Raw genomic sequence first — 13,141 nt, 5'->3', positions numbered from 1 at the left:
CCAGTGCCGAGCGGCTCAGGCCCCGGGGCCGTCCGTCTGTCCCGTGTGTCGACGAGCGTGGGGCGGGACTCACATGACGGTGGTCTTCCCTGCGCCATTGGTCCCCAGCAGGGCGGTGATCTGGTCGCTGTGGAACGTGATGCTCAGGTCTCGGATGGCCGCCTTGTGGGGCTCGTACTCCTTGGTCACGGACACCAGGGCGACGCCCGGGGGGCCTCCTCCAGCCGCCCCCGCCCCGTCGTGTCGCGAGGACCCTGCAGACAAGATGCCGACTCACCCCGACGGGTCCCGGAGCCCCCGGAGCCCCCAGAACACGGCTCGGCCCTGGCAGCGCAGCCTCGGACGCGGATCGCAGCTCACAGAAACGCACCCAGAGGCGCGAGTCCCTTCCCCACGGAAACCAAGAGGCCAATTACATCACAGCAGAAATTACGGGGCGGCCGGGCGGCTCGGGGTCCCTGCAGGGAGCCTGCTTCTCCCTCTGCCTGGGTCTCTGCCTCTCTCTCTCTCTGCATCTTTCATAAATAAATAAAATCTTAAAAAATATAAATGGAAGCGCCGTGATGGGAGCCTGTGCTCCCTTCCAGGGGCTGCCTCTGAAGTCCCGCCTCCACGGGACGGCCTAGGCGAGGCCTGGGGGAACCTTCGTGGCGTCTCTGTGAGCACACCGGGCAGCTGCCCCCTTCACCTTTGTTTCTCACCCACTCATGCTAGCACCCAAGCTTTGTTTTGCGGCCGTGGAGCAGGTGCACGCGCGCACAGAGGCTCTGCAAACAGCAGGTGATGGAAGGACCCCAGCGCTCTGGCCCCCGGCCCAATGCCACCACCGGGGGATCGTTCCTCGGGACATGGCCCCGAGCCGCGCTTCTGAGCCCAGCACGGACCCCGGGGCAGCCGGCAGCCAAGGCAGGGGCACAGTTGGAGACTCCAGCCCCACGAGAAACAGAAGGTAAGTAACCGGAAGGGAAGACAGACGCGCCTCCGACGCGGCTGCTTTACAGACCTTCCCTGTCGGAGTCCTCGTGGGGGAAGGACAGGTCAGGGCCAGGCGCGCGGCGTCCTCCTGCTGCTAAGCCACACAGACTCTTCCAATATGATGCAGTAAAGGGGAAATACCACGGTTTCCTTAAACCGAAAGCTCCTGAAAAAAAAAAAAATAATAAAACATGATGGAAATCAGTTTATTTTTGGGCAGCCCCGGTGGCTCAGCGGTTTAGCGCCGCCTTCAGTCCAGGGCGTGACCCTGGAGACCCGGGATCGAGTCCCACGTTGGGCTCCCTGCATGGAGCCTGCTTCTCCCTCTGCCTGTGGCTGTGCCTCTCTCTGGGTCTCTCATGAATAAATCAATAAAAAAATAATAAAATAAAATGTCAAAAAATAAATAAATAAAATAAAAACAGCGCTGAACAATCGCCGCACGTCCCCGGAGTAGAGCTCCGCGCCCTCCCCCTGCCCGGTGACGTGGTCAGTTGCACACGTGCACAGAATCCTCCAAGTGACTGGGAGCTGAGGCCCGAGTGGCCCTGCAGCCACGGAGACATGGGCGATACTCACCCAGTGTAACCGGAGGCTCAAGGACACGACCACACACAGATGGGGCGAGTGAAGGAGGGTGCGGGGCTGGGATCCTACGGGCTGAGCCGTGTCCCCCAAGGTTCCCGCGGACGCCCGAGCCCCCAGCTGCCCAGAATGGGGCAGCTTTGGAGGAAGGCCTTCAAGAGGTGCCTAAGGCCAGGCGAGGCCCCGGGTCAGCCCTCATCCCATCCAATGGACGTCCTCACGGGGACAGACTAGGGCAGACGGGGAGCGAGGGCAGAGGGACAGGACGGGGCCATCAACCAGCCTCCTGCGGCCTCTCCCGTGCCAGCCACACGGCCAGTGTTGCCACGCCCGCCCCCGAAAACATGCACCCGCAGGCAGGATGTTCTCCAAGGCCCGAGCCAGCAACCAAGCACCCCAGGCGGGGAGGGATGAGCAGCCTTGGATAACCATGGCCTATGCCACACGCTCTCCCCCTGCACCTGCCGGAGGCGACCACTCGAGTCAGGGTGTTGTCAGCACCCCTCCCTCCCGGGGGGCAGGGGCCCAGCCCGCGGCAGGACATCGAGGAACTGCGTGCAGCAGCCCCCGGGAGCTGCTCCGCCGGGCACAGGCCTGCAGCAGCTGACGCACTGTCGCCCGAGTCGAGCGGGGAGGCCCGGCACCTCGGTGCTCCGCCGAGGGACCCGCTCGGTGACCAGCATCAGCGCCATTGACAGCTCGAGGGCTGGCGGGCAACGGACCCAAACACCTTGGGCGATGAGCGTCTGGATGAGCAGAGGCGAAGGGGCACCGCCCTGCGCTTGGCTTTCCCTTCCAAGTGCAAACGCGCCTCTGAGCGTCTACCAGCCCCGCAACCGGGGGTAACCGGGCACATTATATGTGCAAAGGCCCTGCGCTCCGAGGGCCTGTCCTCCAGGGGAGCCGCCTGCTGGCACGCAGGCCCGGGGGCTCCTAAGCCCTGGCCCCCAAGGCCCCGCAGGGGTCAACACAGAAGCCGGTGAAACCAGGCAGACGGCGCGAAACCAACTTTAACTGGAAGCGCATGGAGGAGAGTCTATGAAACAAGAAGGCTCAGGGCGGGCGAGGTGTGCGCGGGGAGCTCTGCACAGGGCGGCCTTTGGCCCCGAACCCCGCGGGCCTGACCCGGCCTCCCGCCAAGGCTGCAGGGCGAGAAATGTGGGTGGCTGCACCCACCCCGCACTGCAGGGACGGGACAGACGGGGGATGGGGAGGGGACCCCACCCACCAGGCACTGCAGGGACAAGACAGACAGGGGACGGGGAGGCAGGGGACGCTGCCCACCCCGGCCCTGCCGTGAGGCCTTCCAACCCACCCAGACCCGCCCACAGCGACGCTTCCCGGGCTGAGCCACCTGCAGGGGTGCCCATGGCTGTGCGAGCGGACTTCGGGGTGGCTCCGCCAACAGGCCCTTTAAGTTGCAGGTGTTACTATCACTGGGGCCTGGGGAGGCCGGGAGACGGGAACCCGCCTGGAGCAGGTGGTTGGCTGCTCAGGCCCCAGGGCAGGCGCACAGGGCAGGGGCAGGACAGGCGCAGTCGGGAGACACAGGGAGGGGACTGAGGCCGTGGCCGCTGCTGTGCCTGCTGTGCAGGAGCAGGTGAGGCAGGTGAGGCAGGTGAGCAGGCTCCGGGGCACAGGGGCCCCTCCTGGCTGCGCGTCCCAGCCCTGGGCCATGAGGGCAGCAGCCGGAGAGCCCACGGGGCGGCAGCGGGGCGTAGCCGGGTTGCCGGGTGTGCACAGAACAGCGAGCTACGTCTAGGACGTAGGGGCCAGCCCTGGGGACAGTCCCTCCGGGGGGGGGGCACTGAGGCCCAAGACGTCAGGGTATCAGGAGCACCGGCGATAAGAAGGCACGTGCTTAACGATGGGAGCACGACCGGCCGTTCCTGGGAGGGGTCCGCGGGGCTGGGTGTGCTGCGGGTGCCCGGACAGCCCAGCCAAGAGAGCTGCCCCTGACCTGCCCCCTGGGAGGCCCGTCTCGCACAGCCAGGCGGCGAGGAGCTCAGGTCCTGGGTTCGGGTCCCGCATCGGGCTCCCTGCTCTGCAGGGAGTCTCCATCTCCCCCTGCCTCTGCCCCCCCGTTGTTCCATCTCTCTCTCTCTCTTTCTCTCTCTCTCTCTCTCTCTCTCTGTCAAATAAATAAATAAAATCTTTTAAAAAAGAAAAGAAAAGCCACCTCCAGCAGGCGGGGCCTAGGACCTATGAACCCGGCGCCCTGGGGCAGCTGTAACGACACCGAACCTCCCAGGAAGGCACTGAAAACGCATTTCGTTTTCTGGTGCAGAAACGCCCAGCGTTTCAGGAAACCACGTCATCGGTGCGATGCCAACGGGACGTCTGTGGAGACCCCAGGCAGCTCAGCAGTAGCCGCTCGCGTGGCTCACGACGCACAGATTCAGGACAAAGGATTTGCGACCGCTTCGAACCAACTCAGAACCAAGTATTTTCAGAATTGGCAGTTTTAGGAAACGCGCTACGCTCCGTTAATAAAGGTGTTTGAGAAGCTACGTCCGGTTATCATCATTCTGCGTATTTTTTAAGTCGCTCAGCAAAATAATAAAACATCATGTCGTAGAGATTCCGCATTGAGGTGAGGGGCAGGGAGGACCTGGTTACGTCTGACGCCACCTGCAGGTGCCTGTGCCTCGGCTCTCAGGGACGTCACCCGGGGCTCCATCCCGGACCCTGAGGTCATGACCAGGGCCCCGTGCCGAGCTGGCTGAGCCACGCAGGTGCCCCCACCCCATGTTGGAGCCTGAGAAGTTATCTGACCCCACACTTTCGAGTAAGACCCAGATCATTTACAAAAATGTCACTTTTACGAGCAGCTGGGGGGCTCAGAGGTTGAGTGCCTGCCTTCGGCCCAGGGCGTGACCCTGGGGTCCTGAGATCGAGTCCCGCATTGGGCTCCCTGCATGGAGCCTGCTTCTCCCTCTGCCTGCGCCTCTCGTGAATAAATAAATAAAATCCTTTTTTTTTTTTCAAGTCACATTTATCCACTTCCCTTGGCTGTAATGTTTCCTCCCACATTATTCCTAGTTTAATTAAATTATCCCCGCATTTCTTATCACATACAAAAAACTCTGATTGCTTAACATTAGTTTTCATGACAGTTCTCATCCCGTTTATCTCTGCCATGTGTATTCCTTGCTTCTAGTACCAAACGGCGTTGGATCCTTTTCCTTCCCTTAGATCCGAACCTTGTCCTCGGAAGTAAGGAAAGCGTCCGAGTACCTCCCTCCTTGTTCTAACAGTCGTGCCTCGGCGCTGAGAGTTTATATATTATTTTTTACAGATCACTTTCCTTTTCTTTCTTTAACGTTACACTTAATTTACATTAAACTTTCAAATCAGGTTGGAAGGCGGCCTCACTAGCTGCGGATCCCATTCCAGGAGAGTAAAGGAGCGATGGAAATCATCTGTCCTAAAAGGAACGCGTCGGGTCAGAGAGCTCCTCAAAATCGCAATCCCACTTAGGAAAGCCCATCAGTATTTTCTGGCAGTTTCCTTTTTTTTTTTATGATTTATTTATTTATTTATTTATTTATTTATTTATTTATTTATGATAGTCACAGAGCAAGAGAGAGAGAGGCAGAGACACAGGCAGAGGGAGAAGCAGGCTCCATGCAGGGACCCCGATGTGGGACTCAATCCCGGGACCCCAGGGTCATGCCCTGGGCCAAAGGCAGATGCTAAACTGCTGAGCCACCCAGAAAGTCCCCCCTTCACTATTTTCAACAATTTTTGACCATTGTCATCAATTTACATTTCTCACTGCCCTTGAGAAGTATTTCACCGGTTGAAACCAAATTGCCTTTTTAGTATTTTTTTTTAAATGATTTATGTGGGTTCCACTCGACTTTCCCAATAGAATGCTTCACCTGAAGCGGTATGAGGCATATGAACTTATACACTGATCTGGAGACAATCAACACACTTAAAATGGTAAACGCCCACGTTGGGGAACGTGGCACCCTGTCCGCTTACTCAGCTCTACTTCACGTTCGCCGATCTTTAAAGAGGAAACGTGTGGGGATGGGGGATGGAGAGCATCCCAAGCAGATGCCGCGCTCAGCGAGGAGCCTGACGCAGGACTCGATCCCGTGACCCCGAGGCCACGACCTGAGCCACCGGGGCGTCCCTCGCCAGATGTGTAGTTTCGTCCTTGATGCATACCGTCCTCTACGCTAGACTCGCACGGACACATCCTACTGCTCTTGGGACGGGCAGCGTGGCACGGTTGCTGCCGACACGCAGCAGCACCTCCAGGCAGCAGGTCCGCGTGCCTGAGACGGACCATCGGATGCCCCCGCCGGCTCGGCAGTCTCGCACAGGACCTGCCTGCGGCGGTGGCCTGTCTCCGTCTCCGGGTTTGGACACAGCTGCCTGCTGCGTGTGCTTCCTTCCCCCAGGGCAGAGCCTCGGCCCCAACGTCTATGCCCGCCCAGGCAGCGCAGCCGACCCCAGCTCACCCGTCCTCCCTCCCTGGGCCCGGTCTCCCCCCCGCTCACCTTCCGCAGGACCTCGGGGAGGGGCCGCAGCCCGAGGGCCTCCCCGGATCCCTCACCAGGGCCCCGCGTGGGCGCCCATTACAGACCATGTCCCTGTCCGCGTGGCCCGGCCCCTTTCCTCACCCACAGCCGGCCTCCCCAGCTGCCCGCCCTGAGCCCCCGCGGGGTCGCTGCCTCCTCGTGGCCGCAGCGTCCTCGACGGCACAGAGCCCCGCAGCCCCGCACCCCTCTGTCTCCCACCCTGTGGCTCCGGGAGCAGCCGCTGCTACAGGAAGGGGTGCGACCGGCCCATCACAGTATACAGGACAGCATCCCGCCAGGAGCCCCGGACTCAGGTCCCCGGATTCCCGCCCACACCCCCGGTGATCGCCCTGTGGACCCTGAGCCGCCGGCGACGTATAGGGACACTGACACCCCTCGCCACTCGCTTTGTCCCGGGCGAGCCCTCACTCCCCGAAGCTCAGCTTCTCTCCTCCGGGGTCATGACCCTTCCACTTCCACTGTGCTTCGGTCTGCGAGGACCGTCTGTCCACCTCCTTCCGGCCGCCTGTCCCTGGGCAGCGACTCCCCACCACCCTCCAGTCCCGCGTCCCCCCGCGCCCCGACCCTCTGCTCCTGACACCTCCCGCCCGCCGACCAACCACTACTGTCAACATCACATGCCCCGAACGCCATCCGGGCCCCCAAGCGGGCGAGTCGCCTCGTCACACCCGGCGCTTCTCGCTCTGTTTCACCTTTACCTTGTAATTCCTCAGCTCATTTTTTTAAAAACTTATTTTCCAGAACCCACCCTTTCATTCCTGGAACTTAATATTCCAAACTCAGACACGTTTCAGGTATGCGTTCCCTCTTTCACCCTTGGAGGCCAAGGAGGTCTCTCCCCTGCTTTTTCTGCAAAATAACTTTGTCGGCGGCACATTCCATCTGGGTTCCCTGTCATCCTTCAATTAACGCGTGAGCTCTCCGCGTCTGAAATACGTTTTTGTAAATAGAACGGACGGGATTTTTTTCTGTCCCTTCATATTGAATCTATAGGATCAGAGTCAGTCTCTCTCTCTCTCTTTCCTTCGGTTTTAGTTCTTGACTTTATTTATTTATTTATTTATTTATTTATTTATTTATTTATTTATTTATTTATTTTAGTTCTTGACTCTAAAGGCGAGATGCCATTTGAAAGATTCAGGTGCTTTGGAAAACACAGAGACAGAATCACAAGTAATTTCAGCAAGGGCGTCACATGTCATTAAAGCAATTCCTGCTAAAAATATAAAATAGAGACCTTGCAAAAGCAGTGTCTGTCCAGCCGGCACGTGGCACGCCCACCCCTCCCCACTAGCCCAGCGAGGGAACCGTGACCGTCGGTGGGTGACCCCGGGCGCCCCCGTCCCGACCTCAGGTGGCTTCACCTGCCACTCAGGACTCGAACTTTCACCGTCCCCTCGACGATACACCGTACCGGCCCCCTTTCTGAGCCTGAGGTCAAGAATAAGCAATCATTCTGATATTCACACATACTGATTGAAACTGGGTTTAGGGCTTTTTTTTTTCTTTTTTGAAGCTTATTTTAGCATTTTTTTTTTCACTTGCAGAATTCTTACCAGGAACCAAGTTGTTCAGGTACCATCCACATACGAAATAGAGGCCTGAATCGAAGAGGATCATCCAGCAAACCCAGCCGAAGGTCATGCCCATTTGTTCCGGGGGCTGGGACAGGTTATCCCACTGAACCCCTAGAAGGAAGGACAAGGTCAGGGTCGGAATCGCACATGCCGTTGTGGGGCTGACTGCGGCAGCACATTCCCACGTCCTGGAGGCTCAGAGCAAAGCTGAGCGCAGCCAAGAGCTGCAGGTCACCCCGGGGATCGCGGGTCTTCCAGCAAATCATGAGGCTGCTGAGCTGCACGGCGATTTCCAGGCTCCCGGGGGGCCTGGCGTTAGCCACAGGCCAGTCTCGGACATGTGTGACCGTGTGCAGCGCCGCATCCCTTCTGCCCCCACTGCTGCCTCCCCCCATCCCGGCCTCCGCCCTGCACGCCGCCCGCCCGCCCGCAGCCGCCCGACCCCACCAGTCTGACTCACTGATCTCTGTGCCGCGGAGCATCCCTTACCTGCCTCTTGCCCTTCGAGGAAGGTGACGAAGAACACTCCTTGTCCAAAGGCGGTGGTGGAGAGCAGACACTGCCCGCGGCACAGGGAGGGGGAAACAGCGTGTTAGCGCGTGTGCGGACCCCAGCAAGCACGGCGCTCGTCCCCACCGAGGTGGGTGGGCTGCGGCTCTGGGCGCCCACGGGCATGCGGGCCCTGGGCGGCCGGGCCCAACGTCAGCCCGTTCTGGAAGCAGCAGAGCAAGCTAGTTGTGAACGCGAAAGGGGCTTGTGTCTCTGCTGCGATGCTCCGAGCACCGCAAGCCCAAGACGCTGCACACGGGAAAGCGTGCAAAATAGCAGCAAACGGAGCGTGGCGACTGCCCCTTTCTTAGGTTAAGCGAACGCGCCGGAGCAGGGGCAGCACCCGATGGAGCACGTGCACCATTCGGCACTGGAAAGGCCTTATTTCCATTGCAAGGTCCTTTGTCCACAAAAAAGTGCCCTGGGAAAGCGTTTTACGCTTAAGAGGATCGCCGTGTACCAGAGTTTGATTATTTCCAGGGCAGGGATGGGGGGTGGGGGGGCTAGGAGACATCTGAGCGTGTAACAGGGGCACCAGACGCTGCACACTGCAGCACGGAAACACGCACAACCGTACTTGGAATTCACGCAGGTGATCCACAGGTTCTCCTACATGTAAGGAGGTGGGGCTGGGGGTGAATGGTCCCCGTGTTTCATGTTAATGGTCCAGCAAACAGCTCGTTAACACTCAGCCGAAATTATTGGTTATCAATTATTGGTTACCAATCACAGCAGGTGTGACATAAGCTAATTGGAACTGTGAGCACCTATCGATGGATAAAATGCTGATTACAGGCAGCATTTCGGGGCACCCGGGGGGCTCAGCCGGTGAGGCATCTGCCTTCAGCTCAGGCCATGATCTGGGGGTTCTGGGGTCGAGCCCCACATCGGGCTTCTGGCTCCGCGGGGACCCTGCTTCTCCCTCTGCCTCTGCCCTCCCCCTGCCTGTGCACACATGCGTCCTCAAATAAATAAAATCTTAAATAATAATGATAACAAAGGCGGCAATTGCTTGTCAGGCACACGCATCGGTGCTGTGGGGAAACGGCCAGCAGGAGCCCTGGAGGTGTACGATGTGTACAGAGGTATTTCACGCAGAGACTCCGGACGAGCAGACAAGGGACCCCATCCCCATGGGAGAGGGTACATCAGCTGCCACCTTGACCTCTGCCGGCCTTCAGGGAACCCCACAGGAGCCCCGAGGGTCCACCATCCTGGGAACCTTCCAAATGCTCCCTCAGGACTCTCCTCACACCTCCCAGCAGGCTGCAGTTTGGGGACCTGGCCTGACCTGCGGGGGGAATTGAAATACGGGCTGGTGCCCTGCAGTTGACCGTCCTCAGAGCCACGCGCATGTCCCGTCCACGAGGACGCAGTTCCCTGCTCCCTCCCGGCTCCGTGCTCCCCAGGCAGCTCTCATCAAACAGGGAATGGGCACCTCTCTGGTCCAGGCACCTCTCTGGTCCGTACATCACATCGAGCACGGAAAAGAATTCTCGTACTTTTTCGGGAGGTGCCTTAAACGGTGGAACAATTGTGACGTTGCTAGTGGAGGGATCCTTCCACCCGACATGACGTCATCCCTGATGCTCCAGGAGAAATGCTTATCTTTTGCTTCTAAAACAGCTCTGAGGGTATCCCCAGGGGGCTCAGCGTGCGCCTGCCTTCGGCCCAGGGCATGACCCCGGGGTCCCGGGATCAAGTCCCGCGTTGGGCTCCCTGCGTGGAGCCTGCTTCTCCCTCTGCCTGTGTCTCTGCCTCTCTCTCTCTCTCTATGTCTACCATAAATAAATAAATCTTTTTTTAAAAATAAATAATAAATAAATAAAACAGCTCTGGAAATCTACTGCTTTCCATCCGGCAAACAATGAGACACAGAGGTCCTGTGCTGCCTCTAAGGTGCTACCAATTTCCAAAAAGTGCTGCGGGGACCGACTGCTGGGTGGGTGCAGCGGTTGTGTTGTGCGTTTCTAAAAACAGCAACAGAACGAAACAAAAACCCCACTTACCAGAAACATCTGAACGATGACACTTAATTGGTTACGGAGAACCAGCAGCACGATGTAGGGCAGGAAGCTGATCATGTACACCAGGCTGGCCCACAGGGCTGCTGTGTTCGCTCGGCTGAAGAACGCACCCAGGAGGTAACTCAGCATGACGACCGACACCCCGAAATCCAGGAGAAAGAGGAAAACGATGCAGGCGTTGCTGTGGGCGAAGATGCCGCTCGCCTTCAGAATGACGGCCAGCGCGGCACTGCTCAGGGCCAACGTGGCCACGTTCTCCAGGAACCAGGCCAGGAAGAGGACCGTGGGGTGCACCCCCATCATCCTCATGTACTGCCGAGGAGGAAGGGAGAGCACGGTGATCACCCCAAGGCCGAGAAGGAGATGAGACCCGGGTGAGGCCGCACCCGACGCTTCCCTGGAGCCCGGGCCCCGGTGTGGCGGGCGCCCCGGGGACCTCAGGGCTGGGAGCCTGCCCCACGCTGCCTCGTCCATTTGGTCGCTGCTGGTTTTCTTTCTTCCACACCCTCCCCCCTTATTTATTTATTTATTTATTTATTTATTTATTTATTTATTTTTGGTTGTTTTCCTTCGTTTTTATTTTTCATCATTTTGGCTCTATTGGTTGGGTTTAATGAGGACAAAGAGCGCAAAGCAGGGAAGGGGGACCGTGGCCTTCCCACGCCCGGGCTGGAAGGCTTTCCACACAACGACGCGGCCTGAAGTGATGGTAACGGAATCACATCGGTAAACCCATGGGTTTTCAGCCCAGAACTCCCCGGGAGGCCGCGGGTGTACGGCTGGCCACTGGCAAAGGAGACCAGGTCGGTGCGGCCGGGCCTCGACCCCAGCCCCCCACCCGGGGCCCTGCTGGAGGGGGAAACACAGAAATGCAGGGATAAGTCGGTTCTAAGTGCGCGAACAATGCAGGAAGCAGCTGCACCAAAGGACAGGAGGCCAGCGGGCAACGTGCACACCGGTCCTCCCCGGACACCAGCCTCCACCCGGGACGGTCATCCTTAAAAGCAGTTGCAACTGTTCCAAGTTTTAATGATGTTAAAGCCAAAACGGCGAGGCTGCCCGCGAAGGAATCGCCCCGCAAGTCAAGGCGGGAAGTGCGCCCTTGGGCCTTTCCGGGTCATGTAAAAATTGGCAAGTGAGCAACCTGGCCACCCGTCCTGGGCTCCCTCACAGCCCCACAGGAAACACCTGCTAACCCTGGCGGGCGGGAAATGCTTTCCCTAGACCCCCCGCCCCGCCCCGGGCATGGGGACCCCGGCTGAGGGGGTGGCTACGGGCCAGGACGCCCGCCCACCCCCGCCGATTACCTCCTCTATCTGGATCTGTCGCTCGTAAACCAGCCTTCGGACCATGCTGGCCACAGACACCATCCACGTCAGCATCATTATCAGAGGGAAGAAGAAACCGACGTTGTTCAAGAATCTGCAAGGGAAGGATCCCGTGAGCGTCCGAGGCCAAGGGGCGCGTTCCGCTCGGGATCGGGTCCCATGTGCCTGCTTTCCCTGTCGTCCTTACAAGCCTCAAACCCTTCTACGGAGCAATAGCTCGTGCGGCCACTTCCACGGGCCTGTGACTTAGGTCGGCTGGTGGTGTCCCGGGAGGTGTGCAAAGTCACGAAGGACGCTCGCTGGCTGGAGGTCCCTTGAGCGGCCACTGCCCCCGCCCCGTCACTGCTCTCTGACACACTCCTTGGCAGAGCGGGTGGGAAGAAGGAAATCGGCCGTTACCCCATGATCACAACTTCCCCGTCAGGGGAGACCAGTCTATCTCCCATCGACCGTCTCCGGTGACTGTGGATGATCGCCTACAAGATACCTGACAAGTGGCCGCTCGAAGTCTCCCCACCGTGGGGCGCCCGGGGGCCCGGTCGGTTACGTGCCAGACTCAGCTTCAGCTCAGGTCATAAGACAAGACCCTCACTGGGCTCCACAGTGAGTACGGAGCCCGCTTGTCCCTCCCCTCTGCCTCTCCTCCCGTGCTCATGCTCGCTCGCTCATAAATAAAATCTTTAAAAGAAAGAAAGTCTCCCTGGCTCTTCCTCCCCACTCACTCCCCGACCTCACCCACGAGCTTCCCTGTCCAATGCAACTTGACACGGCCGACCTCCAGAAGGCCCGTTACGGCCACGCCTCACACCCAAGGAGCATTTCTCCATCATTTTCCTTCTTGACTTCTTGGGGGTTTGGTTCCAGTGACTGGTCCCTCCTTCCCTTCTTCCTTTTGCTTCTAGAACCTGACTTTCCTTCTGTCTCTGTCCCTTCACTGTGACTTCCGCTGTAAATACGGGATTCCCACCCCAACCGGGGCCCCGCCTCCTCACCCCACGCCCCCTGAGCTCTGGGCCACACACTCATGATTTGATCCATCATGGGGGCCGCCGAGAGGGGCAAGCCATTTGATGGGCCATGTGGTCCGTGAGCAAACCAGAGAAAGGTCCTGTCATGGAGGAGCCTGTGTTCTGGTGGGGCTGGGGCACACCTGACGTAAGCCAGGATGAGAAGACACACGTGGTCGAGCATGTGGAAGACCAGCACTAGCCCTAGTGGGGAGGAATGTTATCTGCAACAGGGTAGTTAGCCAAGGCGTCCGTGGAAGAGACATCAGAGGGCAGAACAGGTGGAAATGAATCCTGCAGAGATCGCAGGAATCTGAAGTCAGGTTAGGAGGTGGAGGCGGCACATGAGCGGGGCCAGAACCCTAGGAGGACTTTGTGGGTCTAGGTGACAGCAGGTTTACTCAAAAAACAAAGGAATTCCACGAAAGAGTTTTGGAAGGAGGGGAGGGAACCTATCAGGTGTGTGGTTTTTAAGCAGAGCACTGAATGCAGTGACGACAGAGAAGTGGAGGTGGCAAAGCCCAGGAGGAGAACGTG

At 58.8% G+C, this 13,141-nt stretch overlaps 1 protein-coding gene across 1 annotated transcript in view; it reads right to left on the bottom strand.

Moving 5' to 3' along the window:
- Window positions 1-13,141, bottom strand: part of ABCA13 (ATP binding cassette subfamily A member 13) — a 232,906-nt gene that overhangs the window by 106,480 nt on the left and 113,285 nt on the right. The window contains exons 34-39 of the mRNA XM_038562528.1: window positions 11,577-11,691; window positions 10,252-10,581; window positions 8,183-8,252; window positions 7,673-7,804; window positions 1,004-1,141; window positions 74-254 (exon numbers count right to left, since the gene is read on the bottom strand). Coding sequence (XP_038418456.1) covers window positions 74-254; window positions 1,004-1,141; window positions 7,673-7,804; window positions 8,183-8,252; window positions 10,252-10,581; window positions 11,577-11,691 — 966 coding nt within the window. The remainder of the gene's footprint in view (window positions 1-73; window positions 255-1,003; window positions 1,142-7,672; window positions 7,805-8,182; window positions 8,253-10,251; window positions 10,582-11,576; window positions 11,692-13,141) is intronic.

This window comes from Canis lupus, chromosome 18, assembly GCF_011100685.1.
Source record: "Canis lupus familiaris isolate Mischka breed German Shepherd chromosome 18, alternate assembly UU_Cfam_GSD_1.0, whole genome shotgun sequence".
Lineage (NCBI taxonomy): Eukaryota > Metazoa > Chordata > Mammalia > Carnivora > Canidae > Canis > Canis lupus.
Note: the sequence above shows the minus strand (reverse complement) of the source record. Positions and strands in the feature narration are given on the sequence as shown.